The 22,352-nt window shown below is 34.9% G+C and overlaps 1 protein-coding gene across 1 annotated transcript in view; it reads right to left on the bottom strand.

Annotated features, from left to right (window-relative positions):
• DMD (dystrophin) overlaps nucleotides 1–22,352 on the bottom strand; it is a 1,667,815-nt gene that overhangs the window by 1,198,597 nt on the left and 446,866 nt on the right. Inside the window, exons 33-35 of the mRNA XM_040633145.1 lie at nucleotides 11,397–11,576; nucleotides 10,966–11,094; nucleotides 9,227–9,397 (exon numbers count right to left, since the gene is read on the bottom strand). Of these exons, the coding sequence (XP_040489079.1) occupies nucleotides 9,227–9,397; nucleotides 10,966–11,094; nucleotides 11,397–11,576 (480 nt within the window). The remainder of the gene's footprint in view (nucleotides 1–9,226; nucleotides 9,398–10,965; nucleotides 11,095–11,396; nucleotides 11,577–22,352) is intronic.

Genomic DNA, 22,352 nt, shown 5'->3' with positions numbered 1-22,352 from the left:
TTTTTTTTTTTTCTTTTTCTTTTAAAAAGCACTAATTTTAAAGTAGTGAGTTTCCCATTGCTGAAAATATACAAGCAGAGGTAGGTTGGTGATGTATTAGGGTATATATTAGAAATCAGGCACTTTTCACATGAACACTTTAAAATTTTATCAACTTACAGTAAATTCTCTCTTCTGAATTCAAAGGGTGTTTGTACATAGCAATGCAGCTAAATAGAAATATAATGCAAGTCATATATGTAATTTTAAATGTTCTAGATACTAAAAAGTAAAAAGAAATGAATGAAATTAATTATAATAATATATTTTATTTACCTAATTTCCCAAAATATCATATAAGCCTATAATTGATATAAAATTAAGAAGATATTTTACATTCACTTTCTCATATTAAGACTTCAAAAACCACTATGTATTTCACACTTCCAACTTCTTTTTCCAATTTGGAGTAGCTACATTTCAAATGCTCAATAGCCATATGTGTTCATGGCTACCTTTTTAGACAGTACAGGTCAGTAGTAATTATTATAACTAAGACTTTGAAAAGAACAAATAGCTCCTTATTAGTTTGAAATATATCACAAGAGTAATATCTTACTAATGAGAGTCAAGATGCTGATGTTTTAGTTAGTAAATTTTAGTGGATCTAGACAATTCTTATAATGTCCATCTCATTTGCTTGCATTCAGATATGTTCTCTGAGAGGAATTTTCCAGAAGCCTTCAGGGGATAAGAAAACTTATGGGAATGGGTTCCACATGTTCTATCAGTAAGTCTCTATTCCTCATTTAACGTGTACAGTACCCTACACTGTACTTCAGTATCTCTCACATATTTGAATATAATGTTATTTCACTTTTGATGGTTTATTCTTTGTCTCATCAGATTTTTTAATTCCTGAAGTTCAGAATATATCTCAGGTACTCTATTTTCCATAGCAAATATAACTCCTTTTTTTTGTGTAGAAAAGGTACTTACTATACCAACTACTAGTTTTAGAACATCCAATATATTAATTGAATTAACCAGTGACCAGTCTTCTAACCAAAATAACCAGAAGTACTCTACCCAATGATTTTGGCTATACTATTGGCCCGATCAGACCAGCCATTTGACATTCATGTGATTAATACTCTTTGTTCAGATACAAGAAGTTGGGAAAATTTAAATGCTTCCTTAAGAGTTCACTGGTTTACCATTAGTCATAACAATCCTGCTACAGAAGGCACTTCTCTGACAAATTATTTTTATGTATCATTCCTTGGTCTTTGTTGTCTTTGTAATTTAGAATTATTATAAAAGTTTATCAAAGAAGTGCATAATATGCAAGCTTCCATAATTTAATAGCTCACTCATGAGTCACCAAAATTTAAAACATATAAAGTATATAATGCCTGCTTTTTAAATTCAGAGTTACGATAAATTATTTAAAGAAAATGAAAGCAATGTGGATAAATCATCTTATTATGTAAATTACTTCAAACATAGGAACGTTTAATAAACATACAGATAAACGGACACAAAAGAAAGAAGAGACAGAGAAACTGAGAAAGACAACACTTTGTTTTCCTTGATTTTTTTAATGTTTCAGATTGCTTAACAGCTATTAATTGTGCTTTGCTGTATGATTTAGGATTAATGAAATTTAAGGCTTTGTTAAAGTCTTAGCATTAAAGGTGACTTATATAACAAGTTAACAAACAATAACAGACTGAAAAAGGCAAAATCAATTACAAATTGATTCACTGTAAATTGGGAGCATTCAAATTACTCAGATACACTTTATAATTTTTAAATTGTAACCTTACTTTTAGTTAATTACTTCTAACGTGCATAGATACACTAACATAATAATGACTGTGTTTACACAGACAGCAAAGTAAACATTTGTTAATGTGGACTATGTAATCTCAATAATTGTGATAAAAGGCCACTACATTCAAATTACATTAATATCTAAATTGCAAATAAATAATCTGAGTGCTACAGATTGGTTTAAAAATGCCTCAAATCAATCAGTCTCCTCTTTCCATTCTGCAGCTTTGAAAATTTATCATTACAATGTAGGTATAAAAAAAATAAAATAATTCATGGAAACCAAAAGGAATAAAGTTTCAAGGACCAGTAACATCCTGTAATACAGAAAAGACATACTACTGATATGATATGAAGAGTTATTTCAAATCCAAATATCTGGAAAGGAAAGAAAACTTGCAAAGAAAAATATGCATATTAAAAAGACCTATCTAGAATGAAGATAATCACAAAGTTTATAGATTCATTCACTCACTCATTTTAAATTCGTAAGAGCAAACTCCAAAAAAATATAAGAAATTAAATTTAAGAAATAAAGCAAATTGACTCAGAAGAGTGACATTATATTGGCTGGATTCTTTTAATAGTTAGGTAAGGTGCTGATTTATCTTTGATGCTTTGAGGATGAGAATGTGAAAATGTGGTAACTTCCCAAATTTGTGGAGTTAATAAAAGGACGTTACCCAGTACATTGGCTTTTGATTTGATGAGATTAATCTCAGGGTCATACTTCTCAGAATTGGATAGAAAATATATTGATTGGTTAAGATATATTCGTGGTTCAATTTGTTAAACATAGCTTGAAATATTTCTCTACGTCATGGTTAAATGAGTTCAGAAGTAGCAGCTGAAATAGGAGAAGAAAGGATTGTACTACAAAAATATATGAGGGAGATGAATTAAAAGCAAAAATACACCACTTTGGACGACAGCATGTTTTTTCTTTTATCTTTTTTCTTTTCTCCTTTCCTTTCTCCCTTCCTCTCTCATTTCTGTTTTTTTGTTCAATTCTTTTTTTAATACAAAGAAGTTCAATGAAATCATTGTTTTTTAAGTGAGATTAGACATGTTTATATTACTATGTATTACACTGACAATATAAATAGAGGTAATAAAGTATGCTGGGTTTCAGCATGCTGGTGTGGACAAAGCAATGAACTAGGATCTGACATTTTTCTAACTAGGCGAACTGTGAGAACATGGGCAACCCACTGGCTCTCACAGTCCCCTCTGAAAGTCCCTGGTCCAAGGAATGATTACTTTTTCATCTGATGACTGACCAGAGGAATAGTTTTCCTTCTTAAAGGATCATAATCAGGAATCACCAAACAGCTTTACATATTTTAAATGTCATGCTAATAAGACACAGTTAGTTCTAGCAAATGACATTGCTCACCAAACTGGATTAACATCTACTTCGAAAACATTTTAAATGATTGTAAGAAGGATTTGTTACTAAATTTTCAACAGAATTAACCTTAATAAAGGGATAGCAAATTACAAATGTGAAAAGAAGTTGTTGATATAGGAATTCTGTTGCTAGGCTCATTTCTTACTTATTTCAGTGAAATAAAATTAGCAAGTATACTATTACATGGTTTGGGTATTAATTTGTTAATATTATTTGAGGATATTAACTGTAATTGTTACATTTTTAGTACCCTACAAATTATGCAATTCCTGTGGAACCTCACCAAAGTTTTTATTTGTTTTCTGTTATAATTTCTTTGTAGAAAATTTTACTATAAAGTGTGTATATATATGTATGTGTTTGTATGTGTAAAACAATGCACATGTATTACAATCTATATGTGTACACATATAAATACATACACATATACAAACAAGAACAACCATACCAATTAATGGGCCATGTTCTCTTCTGTTGGAGGTGTTAAATTAGAAAGAGACTACAAAGGGGAAAAAGATCAATATATTTGTATTGACAAGGTTGATTACTGAAAATTAGGTATTACTTAAAATTTTCAAATTCAATAAATCTTATTTTGACATTCTAGGTCATAAGAGGTATTATTTATTTCCCACTGATGTTTAGGAAAGCCAAAACATCTGTCTAAACTATCGTTAAAGTATTTATACATTACTTTTCACATATAAAGCCACTAGTTAAGATAGATTAGATCCAACCGTATAGGGTTTTTTTTTCCCCTGATATATTCTACATTAAATGGGAAACTCACTGGCTTTCTCATAGGTGTGTGTGTGTGTGTGTGTGTGTGTGTGTGTGTGTGTATGTATGAAAAGTCTCTGATCCAAAGAACGATTATTTTTGCATCTGCTAACACTGATTGGAGGTCAAAAACTTGACACTGTAATTATAATAGCAACAAAACTCTTAATATTTACACATATGATACCAGACTGTCCAAATCTCATGTGATAATTACACTAAAACATATAGAGAAACTGCTACATGAATTTTAAAAGCAATTTTAAGGCCCATTATGGAAATTAAAGAGTATATGATATAAAATACCAATGGCACATAACTCTTTTTTTCCCCCCAATAGCACATAAATCTTAATAAAGTGGGTCTCAGATCATGAGCATCGATATCACCTAGAAACTTCTTAGACATGCAAATATCAGGCCACACTCAAGGCCTATTGAGTCATAACCTCTATGGGCAGTGGGGACGGGGGATAGACAGCAATCTATGTTTTAACAATTCCTCCAAGTACAGAAAGGTTTGAAAGTCACTGCTCTACACTGTCACTTCTTTTCCATTCCAGAGATATCCCTTTATTTGAGGTACTCAGTGTTTCTCATCTAGACTATCACAATGGCTTCCTAATTGGTTTCCCTAAGTTGAATTCTCTTCACAACCACTGTTGGACTAACCTTTCAACAGTGCACTGAAAAAAAAAAAAAAAACATTAAGAACTCCTCATTGCTTACTGAATTAAGCATAAACTATTAGTCTGGTTGTCATGACCCCTCCACACTGTGTCTAATCATCCTTTTCAGTCTTATCATCCACAACTAAGCTTCACGCTCCATGATCTACATTTCGTAAGTAAACTGAATATACTCTCCACTGAACACTCTATACACTCTTGAGCTTTTTCATAGGTTATCCTGAATTGCTACCTCCTCTATGTTGCTAGAGTGGCTGCTAAATTCACCCAGCATACACTCATTCTTGGCTCAATATCCATGAACATATCTCGCTCCACCATTAAACAGTAAGCTCCTTGAATTCATCACACCTTAGCTAGCAATGCAGGTACTGCAGAACCAAACATTGTGACCTGAAATACTACATGGTTGGTAAGAGATCATTCATATTGGTCCTTTTTTCCAACCATTTCTTCATTAATCCTTTATGATCTACCTCAACTACTATCTCTCTCAAAATGCAGACTCCCCTCTCCAACTTGGCTTCTCAGAAGATGGAGAGGAGTACAGCTGCCATAAGGAACAGCACTAAGTAGTCAGTTTATTTCTGCCCTCTATGCATCTGTTTCCTGTTACTTCTTTTCCAGACAGCATCTTCCTCACCATCACCCTGCTATACCACCATGTTCAGAAGCCCTGAGACAGAAAGAGTTGAGACATGTTGTCTTTCCCCATTGATTCCACTGACTTTATCCAGGGTTAGGAAGTTACCACTGATTCATTTTTATAATTCTCACCATCCCCATTAAAACTGCCATTTTCTCAAACTGATTTCATACAGATTAGGAGAGATTAAGCTTTCTCAAAGCACTCAGACACTACTGATAAAACTAAATGCAATAAGAGATAGCATTTCATGTCATATTTGGGACAAGCAGAACTTCCTAGTATTTCTTATATTGGTCTGCTTGATAATCTATAAAGCTGATCCTTACAATGGAAATAGCAAAGACATCTTCTTGATCCCAGCCCATTACCAACAGAGGCCAGAAAGAGAAATCAGCCATTCCTCCGTTTCTTTTTCCCATCAACTTCTGTCTTAATTCTCAAAATTTGGCCATTCAAGGCTAACATATAATATGATGGAAATAATTGTGGATATTAATGATTTTTATCATTTTGTAACTATAAAGTAATATGTAGGTTTTTTAAATGTATGCTTTTACATATCTTAAGTTATTCGATCTTTACCACAAACTTCAGATTAAGATAAGACAGATATCATCTTACTACTTTTCTAGATAAAAACATGGCTCTGAGAGGCTAAGTATCATATCCACAATCACATTCAAAGCAAGTTTTGTGGCTTGAAATTAAGAACTTTTTCCTTTGACCATGCTGTTCCTCATTAATGGTTACAAATTACCACTGCAGAGAGCTGCATCTGATGGACAAGTTCTCAACCAATCTAAACTGAGGACCCCAATGCTCATTGCCTTCTGGATTGTGTAATTTCTTGTCATGAACAGTCTTTGCAGGAGACATAAACTTTGTATTCTTCACTAACAATGAATCTAGGGACTGTCGGTGGGTTTTCAGGGTAAAATTTTGCTCTACTCAACTGCCCTTTCTAGTTCACCTTTAAAAGGATCCAGAAGTTAGTTCTTATACTGAGTCTATTTTCTACCCATATATATTCCCAACCTACTTTAATTTATCACTGCAGATTTTTTCCCAGATAATTTTTTTTAAGTAAAACCTGCCCATAGACTTAACCATAAAAAGGGCATTATCCAACTAATCTTACCATGCATAAGCTCTACTGTATTAGGAACTTGACTTTGAGATCAAGTCACCCCTGAGAATTAGAGCACTTCCAGAATTACCCTACTCCATAAGCAAACACACATACAGGTCATTTTAAATTCCTTATTGCACCAACAAAAGATGACTGGACTGTCAAATTTTAGAACTATTAAGAGGTAATTACTCCTAATTTTAGCTAATCTAACCCAGAAATTTTACACTATGTTCTATGGACATAACTTATATCTCTTGAATCCTACCACAGGAAGGAGAAAGATAAAAGGACAGAAATCCACCCATCCACTAACTGTCCTGTTATCCATTTTATACATTCTGTTCTAAATAATAACCCTTGGGGGCCGGGGGTGGTGGTGGGGTGCTTTCCTTTTAAGGATTACTAATCTAGTTTAATTCCCTTATCTTACAAACACTAAAGTGGAATTTAAGAGAAATCACATGTTCTGCCTAATACTGACAAAGTTAGTCCTCGGATTCTGTCTTCTATGTCCACTGCTCTTCATATTATACTATGTGATTGCTGGAATCACCTCATTAATTGAACATCTTCATGAAGATGTACTAGTGTTAAACATGTCAGATGGCTGCAATGACTATTTGTTTGTGTTTGTAAACAGATATTTTTAAGTATCTTTTGTACCCGTGCATATTTCCACACTCACTAGCATGATGCACTGAACAGATCAGCAAAATGTCAGATAAGCTTTACCTCCATGTTTTTGGTTTCATCACGATAGAGCATAATTATCTCTCAAAGCCCCCAAATGGGGTCACTATCGCATCCAGTCATCTTTATTAATTTAGAGAAAAAGGAGTACTTTGAAAAGTGACAATGTGATTCTTTTGTTAATTAATATATAATTGAAAATACTGATTTAAAATCTCTTATGCCTTTCTTCAGTACGGAAAATAAAAGAAGTGCAGCGAGTGGCTCACCTAATGCATGACATATGGAAGTAACTGACAAATGTGTACGGAACATAGGATGAAAATTCACAAACTTCTCTTGGCCATGCTAAGTCTGGCAGTTTCTATCATGCAGGTTGAATTCTACTCTTTTTTCAATATCTACAAGTCACAATCTTGTGACATATCTTGCCTTAATCTACTGTTGAAAGGATCAAGAAAATAATACCCTGTTTTCTTTGAAATATTCTATAGCTTAGTGATATATGTGACAGAAAGAATATAAAACATAGTGATGAAGAATTAGCATCCATTTCTTAAGATGACTGAAATAGGCTTTGGTTGTTTAGATATTACATACTCTAATGATAATCCCTAGAAGTAAAAACAATTGTCTTAAACAGCAGAGTGAATTCTTACAAAAAACAATTATGCTGTGAAAATAAATTCTGGAGTCTTTCAGATATTTTCCAGGAAAGGACGGCTTCCTTAAAATAGTACATAAATGAGTATCACTAACTCATTAACTTAAACATTACAAAGAAGAAGCAACGCATTAAGGAAAGCTAGTATCTTTTTGCTTTGGGAAGGCAAGTTCTGAAGGATATCTATGTCTCATGGGTATAAAGTATTTGAAATTCATATCACATTTCCATATATTTTAGAAACTTTTAAATATGTACTACTACATATAACAGTGATACATTGGAATGCGTTAGAAAATAGAGCAATTGTAAATCATGCTATTATTGGGTGTCCATATTTTTCAAAATAATTTTCAAGCATATTTTCCTATTGTTCCAGGGATTGACACTTACCTGACATATTACATCATATTTTCTCACAAATATTTCAATAACGTTTTTCTCATTTAAGATTATTTATAGCAATTATCTGTATATGTAAATACATATATTTATTTTACATACATTTTTGTATTTGAAAGCATATCATATATATTGAAAAATGTGTCAATTGACATTTTATAAAATTGGGGGTAATTACCTTGCAATGTGACGCTCACCCAAAAGAGTTGGATTTATATATTTTTATATATTTTTGCAAGCTACCTATTAGGTAAGATTTTGTCTTCATTAAATGTTACACAAATATAAAGGGTTATCATGCAAAAGTTCCATATCCCCTGGTTCTTCATTAAATAGAATAAATATAGACATATAAAATTACAAATTTAAGATATATAAGCTTTGCAATTATTTGTTTTCATTGCTTGAGCATGTCATTGTAGCCTAATGGGTTTCGTCACAGTAAGTACCGGCAGTTAGCAAGAGCAAGTTAACTACACACACATACACACATGTGCACAACCAATAAAGAGATACAAACGCCCTAGACCATGCAGGAGATGTACAAGGCCCCATTTTGGATATGTGATCCATATTACACACAAGCAATATTATATTTGGCAAAATAAGTCAGTAGTGCTTTCCTTAGATGGATGTCTTTTGTGCTTTTTTGTTGTTGTTGTTGGCCTGCAGCATGCTATTTGTTACTTTGCTGTAGGTTACCCCTGAAAGTACATATGTAAACCAGTACAGAATGCAGTTCTAGAATAGCTGTGGCATGAAAGGAAAAATGACAGAAAGAGAGAAAGAGAGAGACAGGGAGACTGGTGGGGGTGTAGCGGGGAGAGATTGATCTCTCATGAGATTCAGTGGTAAAATTTCCTTAAATACATTTTGGCCTTCATTTTCTTTTTGAAAGCCTTGCTGTGGGGGTCGCTTGCCCCCTTCAGAGTACTGCGCAACCTTCGCAAGAGATCATTTATCACTAGTTTCCACCTTGGAGCAGATCTTCCTACCTTTCCAGTCTTAATTCTGTGAGAAATGGCTGCAAATCGATGGTTGAGCTCTGAGATTTTGGGCTCTATTACTTTCCTGCAGTGGTCGCCGCGGTTTGCCATCAGGTTTGCTGCTTTGTCACGCGTGGAATCCACCTTTGGGCGCATGTCATTCATTTCAGCCTTTAAACGCTATATTCCGTGAGCAAGAGACAGGGCTTGAAGTTAGTAATTAAATGGAAGTTGAGAGAGAGCCAGAGAGTGAGAAAGAGAAAGAAAGAACGAGCATATGCAGAAGAATACAGAGGGAGGAAAAAAGCCAACTTCCATAAAATAGAGGAGAAGACTGAGAATGTGTGCCATTTCAGGAAAATAGGTCACTGTCCTTGTTTAAGTTGGGTCTAGGTTTATTTTTAGCCTGAGGAAGGACGAGGGATGTTTTCCTGACTTCTCTATGTTACCTGCAACAATCATAATATTTTTATATTTAGTCTTATTTTATCTTAACTCTACTCAATTTCATAGCTGTGGAGCAATCCTAATATATGCTCAGGAGGAAAGGTAGCTGAAGAACAATTTTCTGTTCCTTCCTGGGTGCTTTTGAGTTCCCTTTTGTTTATCATATTGAGTGTCATGGGGAAAAATTGATTTTCCAACAGATAAGGATTCTGTGTCACAGACAGAGGGAGTGAGGGAGGTTCTGCCTGATTCAAGGGGTCATAGCAGGTATAAGTGGAATAACTCAGGTCCTATTATTTCAAAGACCCTGAAGGAAATTCACTGTAAGATGGCATTCCTTAACTACACATCAAAGGACAAGAGAAAGCAAGATAAGGTACACACAACAGAGTGAATATGTTTCAGGGATAGTCTGAAATACAACAGTTTTTCATTAAAAATGAACTATAATCTTTGGAAAATAGCAATTTCATAAAAAGGAAACAAATGAATTGTTCAGACAGAAACTACAATTTTTGAGTGTTCTTTAAATAGCAACCCACTAGTTAAATACCATTATTTTGGCAAAATAAAATAAGGAATCATTAATTTAAATGAAATTTGTTAAAAATTCAACTCTTCCTAATTGAGAAAGATGTTATCAAATGGAGATAATATAGCATCAATAAGATAAAGTCACACATTATCTCTCTCATATCCTTTTATAGGTGCCTTTTTTTTTAAAATGAAGATTAAGTTTCCTTTCTGAAAGATGACTCAGGACATCCTAATAATGGGTTTCAGCACACAAAGAGCACAAAGCCATGTTTACTTTACATATGGTTAAAAATAAAAACATCCAGATTTATATAAGCTCAGTACTGCTACTAATTACGAAGATTTGGACATTGCATAGGCAAAATGTCCAGATGATTGAATTTCAGGTGTTTACTCAGATAGGCTGTGAAAGATACCAGGAAACTGATCCTTGTGTTAGATATAAGAACACACTACTAACTAGTCAAATGGGCAGGAATTTGCAAAAAATGACACCAAAATATATCCTGGAATCCCTCTGTCATCAGAGTTTAAGTTTTGTGTAATTAGCTGAGAGGTGGATATGGGCAGATATCCAGATTACAAAACTCTTCAAAGTCATTAACTCCCATGTGAATTAAGAAAATAGGGAGGGAAGGAAAGTAGGAGGAGAGGGAGGAAGGAAGAGAGGAAGAACTTTTTTCACTCTTATTAAGAAGTCCTTGATGATCGACATAATTGGTGTGCAGTTAGAAAATTACTTTTTATAATATTTTATTTGCTACCTTAAGTACGTCTTCTTTTTGCTGAGGTTTCTTTTTCTCAGATTCATCCAAAAGTGCTTCCGCCTGAACGATCCAGTTTGTGATGTAATCCACATTCTGGTCAAAGTTTTCCATGTGCTTCTGGTATTCCTTAATTTTACAGAGATATACCATAACATAATATTGGTTAGACAATATTCTTAAAAGGTTTGTCCTACTTTCTATAATGTTAAAAGACAAAAAAATGGTATCAGTCAAATCACACTTAGGTGTGATCGCCATATAAAATATAGCAGAGACATGGCAAAATATTAAAATATAGTTATAGGTGTTAAGAGCTAGCATTTATGTGAAGTTGAGGAATTTGGAGACATAAATATTATTATTCAAAGCATACATAATTCTCTCTCATAACGGAGAGGGGTTGAAAATCCTCTAGCCTCTTCTCTTACCAACAAAAGGTTTAACCACTCTTCTGCTCGGGAAGTGACAGCTATCCAGTTACTATTCAGAAGACTCAGTTTATCTTCCACCAACATCTCCTTCTTGCCCAAAACCGTTTTCAAGGCCTCTCCTAGCTCTGTGACACTCTTCAGGTGAACCTTCTGCTTCTCAATCTCTTTCTGAGTAGCCTGTGAAAAGGACAGTATTTGAGCTTGGAGTAATATACTGTAGTCTTTAGATTTAATGCTTTTGAAATGGCTGTGTATATGGTTACTGCAGTAAGATTTTTCAGTGATTTAAACCTTCCATATGTCTTTATGGATGATGAAAATCATACCATATACATTGTAGTTTCCTTATTGGGTAGAGATAAGCATATATGTATACAAAAACATGATGAATTTCTATTTATTTATGATTGTTTACATCAACAAACATACATATTGTCCATCTAAACATATTTACATTTACTTAATCTGTAAATGTACTGGCTGAAGACAGACCTCAGAAATCCCATCTACAAATAAGCAACTGCTTTTAGAAAATTCATCAATTAGTGCGCTCTTGTATTTCTACAGTAGACACTTTCAGCATTTTTTTTTAAAGATTTTATTTATTTATTCGACAGAGATAGAGACAGCCAGCGAGAGAGGGAACAAAAGGGGGAGTGGGAGAGGAAGAAGCAGGCTCACAGCAGAAGAGCCTGATGTGGGGCTCGATCCCGTAACGCCGGGACCACGCCCTGAGCCGAAGGCAGACGCTTAACCGCTGTGCCACCCAGGCGCCCCGACACTTTCAGCATTTTGATGCCACAAACCTATTTGGAATCTGATGAAACACAAGGACTCTTCCTTATAATAATATTTTTTAAGTCCACCAGATTTTAAAGGAAAGGAGTTCTACTGGAATACAATATACAAAATATCTTTTTAAAAATTGTAAGATAGTAATACCTGTTTTCTTTCCTAACATGTGTTACTATAATAATTTAGCAGATCCTTAGGATAATTTAAAAGTAGTGGTAACCGTAACTGGTGTCGTGAAATATATACAATGACTAGAATGTGATGTAAAATTATCTGCCATCTTTACTGGTGGCAAAGTTTCAGGAACTGCTGCTATTACTGGGGTTTCCTGCTCACATTCATAAATGAAAAATAACACTTTAATTTCAATTAGAGGCCCATGAAAATAAAGAGGCAATATGAAAACCTTTAAGAGAACGCCACCATTTTCTAAGATTTGACTTACAAAACTTGAAAATGAGCACATTTAATATTAGAAATTATGTAGAAAGTTGATAGAAAAACTGATCCTAGTAGAAATGTTTATAGTCAGCTCTACCCCCAGCCCTTCCCTGCTGATGTATCACAGCTGACCAGGTGACCATCTTGCACTTCCCTACCTCTGTCCCAATCCCTTTCTTGCCCTCAGACAGTTGTGGGACATTTCACTAGGGGGTAAGCCAGACCGGATCCTCACAAGAAGTTTAACTGAAAGATACAGAGACTGTGATAACACACCAGCTAAGTCATTTAGAAATGGAACTGATGTCTTCACCGCCAACCAAAGTCATAGACAAAATCACTGGGAAGCAGCAACAGTAATAAGGAGGAGGGAACCCGCCTGCAAAGAGGCAAATGAAACATGTATGGAGAGTAACAGAGGTGGTCCAAGTAATCGAGACCAAGAGCAAGGGTCTCTATGAGGCCAGTTTGTAACTCACCTTTAATTCTTAGATGCTCTGTGGCTGTCTTTCCTTTATACCATCAGGCTTGCTGCATTCAAAATCACTATGTGTACACATTTTGCTTTTGCCTTTCACATCACATAAATAGGGGGAATAAATGAGGTAAAAAAACTGTATAAAGTAATTTGTGCACAAAGATGTTGTTTCTCCTAACCCAAGATAATCTTTTGTATTTGTGTTTTTCTTTTCCAATAGAAAAATATCTGAAATTCAAGTAATTAGTGCCAAATGCACTTAAGGGTTATCTGTAATGCACGTGTCATCTGTATTACATGGGTGAACTTAGCTATTCATAGAAGGAATTCCTTCATGTAGCAATCATCAATGTTACTGAGCTCCTACTAAAGGCATCACTGTTGTAGTAATGACATAGGTGATTCTACGTAATTTAAGAAAATTATGAGAAATGCCTCCTTTGCATGAAAACGGCCCCTCTGGAATTTGACTTGTCAATGGTCATGGGCTAGATTTCAGCCCTTTCATTCCTTTCATCTGCATCCTTGTGTAGAACACAACTTTTAAAACCTTATATGGTGGCCATTGTTCTAGGCACTGTGAATAAATGACAAAGAAAGTCTCTGCTCTTATAAACTTATACTCAAGATGTATTTGTCAAAGATACGGAAAGACAGGCAAATGAACATGCCCTCCTTCCTGCATTCATTCCAGACTAGTGGCTTGTCACCAGAGATGATTTATTTGCAAAAGTAACACCTTAAAAAGTTGAATCTTACTTTGTATTTGGATTGCTAATTATCTCTTAAAATGTCTTAAAGATGACACTATATTTTGGCTTTGCTATAAAAAGTTGTATACACAGACATTTGTCTCTTCTATGCCAGGCAATGCAATTAAAGGCAATGGAAATTTCCAAATCTCAGAAAGGTTAGAAGTTTTGAATTTAGGAAATACTGTTGCCAAAAGTTCATGGATCACAACCAACTATTATGGATTAAACATCTGCCAAAATTCTATAGCTAATTTTCAAGAGAAAACGTTTAATGTCCAGGGATACTTCATTCAGTTAATGAAGAATAAAACAGGAAATGTAGATAATTTCTAGTGTCACTTTAGCTTCCCCAATATTATAAGATAGAACTCAAAGACATGAAAGTTATTGCCATAATGAACATAAGCTTGAAAAAAGCAGTGACTATCATGGTGGTTCATCACTGCTTATGGCCAAAAGTGATTCACTCTTTCCACTCTTACTGTCAAAAAACCTAGAGTTAAATCTTCACATTTGGCATTCAAGAACAAACTGGTATTAAATCATTTGTATAAATGCTATTTATCATTAGGAAAAATACTGTGCTCATTGAACAGATTTTCATTTTTCCTACAAAAGTATTTTTACATTAGTTTCAGGTGTATAACAGACTTATTTTAAATTAAAATCATGACTTTATTATCATCTTAGACTTCAAAAAAATATACTGATCTGGCTTTCTGAAGATCTCAATTAAATATCAGTTAGTGAATTTGCTTTTGGTGCTTAATATCCACTCTGTACTGTGCCAATCACTGCCAGAGATTAGAAAGGAAGTAGTCTTTGCATACCCTGATTTAAATTTACCCACAGTGTAGCTGCAGAGAATGGCTAAAGTGCAATCAAATAATTCGGTATCATACTAGAAAGAACATAATTTATTGACAAAGATGAGTCATGGCTGCGATGAGCATGAATGGCTTTAAGGGAGAGGTGATACTTGAAACTGAAGTTCACCATTAAGGATCGGATGGTTTGGATTGACTACAGACAATGTGCCAAACAACACAGAAAATATGAAGGTCAGAATCAAAAGCCACCAAAAGAAAAATATGGGATCCTTACTGGAAACCAAAAAGATAAATTTTGTGATGTCAAGGAACCATTCTCCCAGCTCTAATAGTTTTCCATACCATAAGCATGTCTATACTTGCTGATGTATTGAGAACTGAACCACTAGACTGAACTCCAGCTACTGTTTTGGCCATTCTTTCCATACCCTCATGCATACCTCTCAAAGGAATGTAGTTTCTTAAGGGGTTGGTGAGATGGGGAGAAAGAGTTGAACAAAACATGATACTTCCTTCTCTTAAAAAGCATCCAATCCTCAGCATGCATGCCTTCTCCGGCTGCCGTGCTGGGTGAGCAATGGAGAATGTTCTGAAGGGTCTACCCTTCTGAATGGACAAGTCCAAATTCAGTGACTAAATCGATGAAGTTGTAACTCAACTTTTAGTTTTTTTTTTTTCAATCTTGCCGTAATGTGACAGCTTCTAGTGTTGATTTTAAGACTGAGTAAAAAACAAAATTATGCATATTAAGTTTTATTTTCACCTATGACATGATCATAAGTCCAATTTCGGTAGTTTCACCAGCAGCTTAATGTGAACTACACACTTGGCACCTGGGGCTCTTAACGACATAGGAAAAATATCAGCTAAGAGAAGAACTCGGTTTAAATATTAACTGCCATTAAAGCTAACACATTTTTACTGTCCATATGTTTAATCTGTAAGATTTGATACCAGCTCCAGCATAGTGTCAAAACAGTAAACACTAATTTCTATGATTTCAAAGACATAAATGTGTTGTCGACTTCTTCCTAGCCACAGCAATTTTCAAATGCTACTCCAATTTCCTTATAATAAAAAAGGGGTAGCATAGGTTAACTTCTCCTAATAAAGATACCCATGTGTTCAGTGAAGGATGGAAAATACATTCTTATTCATTCTTCATATCCAAAAGTTAAATCACTCGAGTCTAATTTAAAATGACATGAGGTTCAGGATTCAGCCATCAGCTTATCAATTCATTACACTGATGGGTTAGCAGGATGGAAAAACTCATTCTGTTGATTTCTAATGATCACACCATCATGTGATGGAAATATTTTTGTTAATTTTATTTAAAGGTGAAATGGTAAAAAGTGTAAGATTAATAATCTGGTCCCATAGAAACACATCTACAACTATAACAGGGGCAGAGAAACATAGCCCACTTGGGCTTGACCTCTCACTTTTTCAGAGGTCCAATGGCTTCCAAAAGGTTTCCTGGAATTTCCTAGTGACTTAGGTTCTTAGGATAACTTCTCTGACTTCCTATCATTCCCACTCCCCACCCCCAACCTTTTTAATCTCTGTCTCCTGACCCATAGGTTCAGTCTTCATTCACTCACACATTTAGTTAAAAAAAAAAAAATGTGGGGCACCTGGGTGGCACAGCGGTTAGGCGCCTGCCTTCAGCTCAGGGCGTGATCCCGGCATTATGGGATCGAGCCCCACATCAGGCTCCTCCGCTGTGAGCCTACTTCTTCCTCTCCCACTCCTTGTGTATAACACCCAGTGCACCATGCAATACGTGCCCTCCTTACTACCCATCCCCAGCTTATCCCATTCCCCCACCCTCCTCCCCTCTGAAGTCCTCAGTTTGTTTCTCATAGTCCATAGTCTCTCATGTTTCATTCCCCCTTCTGATTACCCCCCTTTCTTTATCCCTTTCTTCCCCTACTGATCATCCTAGTTCTTATGTTCCATAGATGAGAGAAATCATATGATAGTTGTCTTTCTCTGCTTGACTTATTTCACTTAGCATTATCTCCTCCAGTGCCGTCCATGTTGTAGCAAATGTTGAGAACTCGTTCTTTCTGATAGCTGAGTAATATTCCATCGTATATATGGACCACAACTTCTTAATCCAGTCATCTGTTGAAGGGCATCTCGGCTCCTTCCACGATTTAGCTATTGTGGACATTGCTGCTATGAACATTGGGGTGCATATGGCCCTTCTCTTCACTACGTCTGTATCTTTGGGGTAAATACCCAGTAGTGCAATGGCTGGATCATAGGGTTATTTTAGCTCTTTCTTAATCTCTTATGCAAGTTCCCTCTAATATGGATGAAGGGTTAACTAACACACCCAAAAGGGTATTTTAAAAGGTACCCTTCCGCAAGTAGATTCTGCATTTAGTCAGTCTACATAAATATTATACCATTTCTGGTCATCAGGAATGGGAGAGAGTTCTTTCACCTTTAGGTACAAAATATAGTTATGGGAAAAAACTTAAAAATTACATTATTGCAATTATAAAATGCATTTATCACATATTAAGATTTCTGAAATTGACATGACACTTAGAATTTGTATTCATGTTTAAGGTGGCAGTGTTTCTTTTCATCTACTACAGCTGTAATTAAATCAATGGTGCATCATACAATCTAATGTCTTAAATGTGATAAAATATGATATTAATTGTTTTCACAGGTCCCTACATTTCTCTGCCATGGCTAGTGGTTTAGGACACATTTTATTATTAGGCTAATGTGATGGAATAATATAATGATAAACTCAAAAAGAATATAAAACATTAAATAGTGGATTTTATGGCAATGTATATTGACTTTTTATTAATAATGTATTGTCTATTAAAAAAGAATTTCATAATAGCAGAATGTGCAGAACAGAAATTACAGCTATAACTATAATGACAGTGAATAGTGACTCCAATGGCATTTAACAGATGTTCTATTTTCTAAGTAACAGCTGCTTGATGCATTCATTGTACCAAGTTAATGGTCTGCTAGTGTTATTTCACTTCACAGATAAATTACTATGCTCGCTTTAAAAAAAGATATGTAATTTTTCATGGGGATGATAGTGTAACAGACTTTAGAAATAAGTAATAGTTCTCATGCTTTTATAGCTTAGAGGAGTGATGAGTTGAAGCAATTATCCAGATAATCTAGGACCAGAGGCCAGATCTCTTTAAACTGTGAAAGGTGATTGTTTAAAAAAAAAATACAGGACATGGTTGACTAAACTGAATGTAGATCTCAGAAGATTACTTGTACTGCATTATCTAGTGGTTCTCAAACTTTCTGAATTATTAGAGACACTGGCCAAACTCAGGCCAATTAAATCATAATCTCTGGGGATAGGCTCCAGGCATTGATAGTCTTTCAAATTTTCCCAGGTGATTTCAATGTGCAGCCAATGCTGAGAACAAATTGGCAAACAAAATGATGAGATTTTACTGGTTGACTGTCATTAAATTTTAGGACTAAAGTGACAGAAGAAAGATAATCGAGGAAATTTATCACTGTTCTTCCTCATGTTGAATATTATAAAAATCTGTCTCTGAAATCAAAGTGAAAATCACAATGACTTGTTACATAAATGGCTATTTAGACATCAATTATTTTGCATTATTTAACACCCTGAATTGAATTCAACATCTGTGTGTATGTGTGATTCTTTCAGGCAACTCTCAGTATCCCGACACTACTGTTAATAAAATCTAATGGTCAATTTATGAAAAATAGGAGATATGAACTATCCAAAAAGCTGATGGATTTAAAGTATTAAAGAACTGAAATAATTTTTTCAGGGAATTATATTTGATCATTTTAATTTTTATATAACACTGTGAATATTAAAAGGGCTTTAATGTAGCTGAATTATTTAAATGGCTTTGAATTTTTGACTACTGAAACTAAGTTGGGAATACATGAAATTTGCTAGTGGTTAAGACAGAAAATCATACTTTGCTGAAGCTTACATTTTCCAAACATAATGATTGTCAGAGATATAAACTTCTATTTAATCACATAACTATTTACTTTCCTACAGTTATATTTTTGTGCTCAAATCATATGCTAAATAATTGTAGCCATAATGGGATATTGGGAATCAACTGACTTATATCCAACTAATCAAAGTGATTTTAAGACATTAACAAGTGATAATCTAAAATATAAAATCACACCAGTGGCGACAGACTACAGGTTATAATAGGAGACAAGTGCACACAGGATTTTCATTTTTTTAATTTTCATGCACACTTATTTAATCTGCATTTTAAATTTGGCCATTGTGTATATTTTTCATATTGTGAATGACAAATACCTTTTTGTGTCATGTTAGAATTAGATTACCTTAAAATTATTAGAAAATACAACTTCTAACAATAATTATAGTGGGGAAAAAGCTAATGAAATCAAAGATAGTATTGGATTTTAATTGTGGATTTTCTGTGTGTCAGGACTTCTATTTTCACATCTATAAAATGGGAGTATTTGATCAGATGATTGTTCATGTTTCCATTTGTTCTAACACCATAATGTCAGAAGCACGTCAGCATTTTTCTCTTCTCTCAAAAAAAATGCTTTTTCGTTATGTTTTGTCATCTCTTAAATTGCATTTCACTGAATGGATATTTACTGAGCATGCACTATGGGTCATTATTATTTTATGTGCAAGGGAAACACCAGTGAACAAAACACATATTTTTCCTTGTTCTCTCGGCAAGTGAAATTGTTAATGCCCATGGTAGTCCAAGAAGATAGAAGCTGTCATGACAGCTCAGGGATCCTGTGCAGTGCTGGTACTCAAACTTTCCAGGTGCTGCTAATCTCTTCTAGTTTGCCTTACCATTTCCTTCCACTGTGTCTGTTTCTACTCTATAGACATCAGTGTTTCTGATCTCAACCTGGCAAACTCCCTTAACAGAGATTTGTAAGGTATGAGGGGAGAAAATGTCTAATCCTGGAACTGTAACAAACATGACAGTTACAGTTTCCTCAAGCCATCTCTGTTGTCCAGACCATGCAGCTGGGAGTGATCCACTCTTTCAAAAAAAATTTTTTTTTTTTGAGAGCGAGCGAGAGCGAGCGAGCAGGGGGCAGGAAGGGGCAGAGGGAGAGAGAGAATCTTGAACAGGTTCCATACCCAGCACAGAGCCCAACACAGGACTCAATCTCATAACCCTGAGATCATGACCTGAGCCGAAATCTTCAGAAGCCTAACCAACTGAACCACCCAAGCGCCCCTCAAAATCTTAATATTAATTTTTCCCTCTTTATCACCATTCTAATGGAGGCAGACTGTTTGAGTTTTAAAATACAGGGAAAGGGCTACCGAGCTTTAGGAATTTCAAATTACCATTAACAGTATAACTTTTCAATTCCTATTATTAAACTTTTATCTCATTTCTGTTATTATTCTAAAAAGTCTGCTTCCTGTTATTTGAATTTAATTTTTTTTTTTTTTACCTTTCAATGGTATGGACTACCTTTTAAATGTATTCACTTTTTCCCCTGTAACTGCAATCTGGAAGTATAAGCATATGGTGGGAGCTGACAGGACAGTTTTTCTTGCTTCCAGCTGTGCCTCCAGCTAATCAGCCTCGCCACCATCCTAGCTACTTCTGGAAGTTCTCTCATTCTTTCTTTTCTTGAGACCTCCAAAAATCTGATCTGAGATACCTAAGAGATTCTCAGGTTTATAGTCATCCCCAAGTGGACAGTACTTTTAAACATTTTGAAATGTTTCATACAGCACTCAGTATCTTTTGGGAGGGCTATGTGCTCTAACACCTCTGGTTTTGAACATGTGACTATAGAATTTGGAGCAGGAGTAAAACCTAAACGAGAGATTTTGTTTTGGAAAGTCCACTTCTACAACTTTGTTGGCCTATCAAAAGGACCCTGCAGTGCCATACTCATACTCATTCATGAAGAAGACACGGAAGTCCAGGGTCGGGCTCATGGCACTGGTTTTGCACGGAAGCAAACTGAGAGAAAAATGGCAATATAAGCCTTTTTATTACGTTTATTATAAGAATATTAATAAAAGTGCTATCTCATTTATGATCCCGTCTAATTTTTCTTCTGTATCTCAATTTTAGAAAAATGCTCTCAATAGTACATTAAAACTATTTTAATGATAGTTTTAATAATTTGAACACTTTGAATCTCAGAAGTATGTTTACTTCCATTTCAGTTATACAAGATGAATAAGTAAACTCGAGATCTGTTGTACAACGTTTTGCCTATAGCTAACAATACAATATTGTAACTGGATAGATCTCACGTTAAGGGTTCTTAGCACAGTAAAAACAAAAGCAAAAACAAAAAGTATGTTTACTTTTTATTTTGCCCAATAGGAAGCTTGGTGCCAAACTTTTTTTTTAAGATTTTATTTAAATATTTGGGGGGGGGGAAGAGAGAGAGAGAACAAGCCCACACCAGGGAAGGAGCAGAGGAGAAGGGAGAGGAAGAGGTAAAGAATCTCAGGCAGACTCCATGCTGAGTGTGGAGCCCAATGCAGGGCTTGATTTCATGACCCTGAGATCATGACCCTGAGATCATGACCTGAGCTGAAACCAAGAGCCAGACGCTTAACCCACTGAGCCACCGAGGTGCCCCAGCTTGGTGCCACGTTTTGAGGCTTTAGCCTCCTCTGCCTATTCCACTACCCATGGGATACTGTGGGCATATTTCTGTACAAAGTTTCCTACTGTAATTTCCCATTTCTTTAGTTTTCTAATTTATTTGTGCTTGACCAGATGAATCATATGTATCTCTATAAGCCACTCTGGATATTTTTTTCTGGAACTAGATACACAATAAATAAGTGTAATTAAAATAGAGTAGAAGTAAAGCTCAAAGGATTTAATTGTAGTCAATATATTTGAACGTATGCTCTGTTTGAATAAACTAAAGGTCAAGTAAATACTTCATTAGTAACTAAATTTGATGTATAAGATTATTTTTATTTAGGGGCGCCTGGGTAGCGCAGTCGTTAAAGCGTCTGCCTTCGGCTCAGGGCGTGATCCCGGCGTACCGGGATCGAGTCCCACATCGGGCTCCTCTGCTATGAGCCTGCTTCTTCCTCTCCCACTCCCCCTGCTGTGTTCCCTCTCTCGCTGGCTGTCTCTCTGTCACATAAATAAATAAAATCTTTAAAAAAAAAAAAAAAGATTATTTTTATTTAGACATTCAAATATTTTTATGTGTAAATAAATATAATTTTCTTAGATCAACATAACTGAAAGAAATTCAGTAGAAGTAAACGAAACACTTTAAAAATAAACTGACTCTACATATTCAAATTTTCTCCAAGTCAAAAATACTTGGAATGATTGGCAAGTACATTCAATGTATTGCATTTAAATGAATACTCAATTTATTTTGAAAAAAATCTGACATTTATCCTTTGAAATGGCAGACAAGATTTAACAGTTGGAGTCAAGTTCTCCATCTACCAAGAGAGCATGTGAAATGAGAATGTACTACGGAATCACGGGGTTTCATGTATGAGTTTGATTTTTTTCATCTTAAAAAATTATCATAAATGTGACTGCTTTAGATCTGTAGGTCACATGTTTTTGTTATATGATTGTGACTCTTGAAAAAAGGTTTCAGCACCCTCTAAGTGAATTTATTTATT

The sequence above is a fragment of the Ursus maritimus genome, assembly GCF_017311325.1.
Source record: "Ursus maritimus isolate PB19 chromosome X unlocalized genomic scaffold, ASM1731132v1 scaffold_X1, whole genome shotgun sequence".
Classification (NCBI taxonomy): domain Eukaryota; kingdom Metazoa; phylum Chordata; class Mammalia; order Carnivora; family Ursidae; genus Ursus; species Ursus maritimus.
This window is presented reverse-complemented; position numbering and strand designations above follow the sequence as displayed.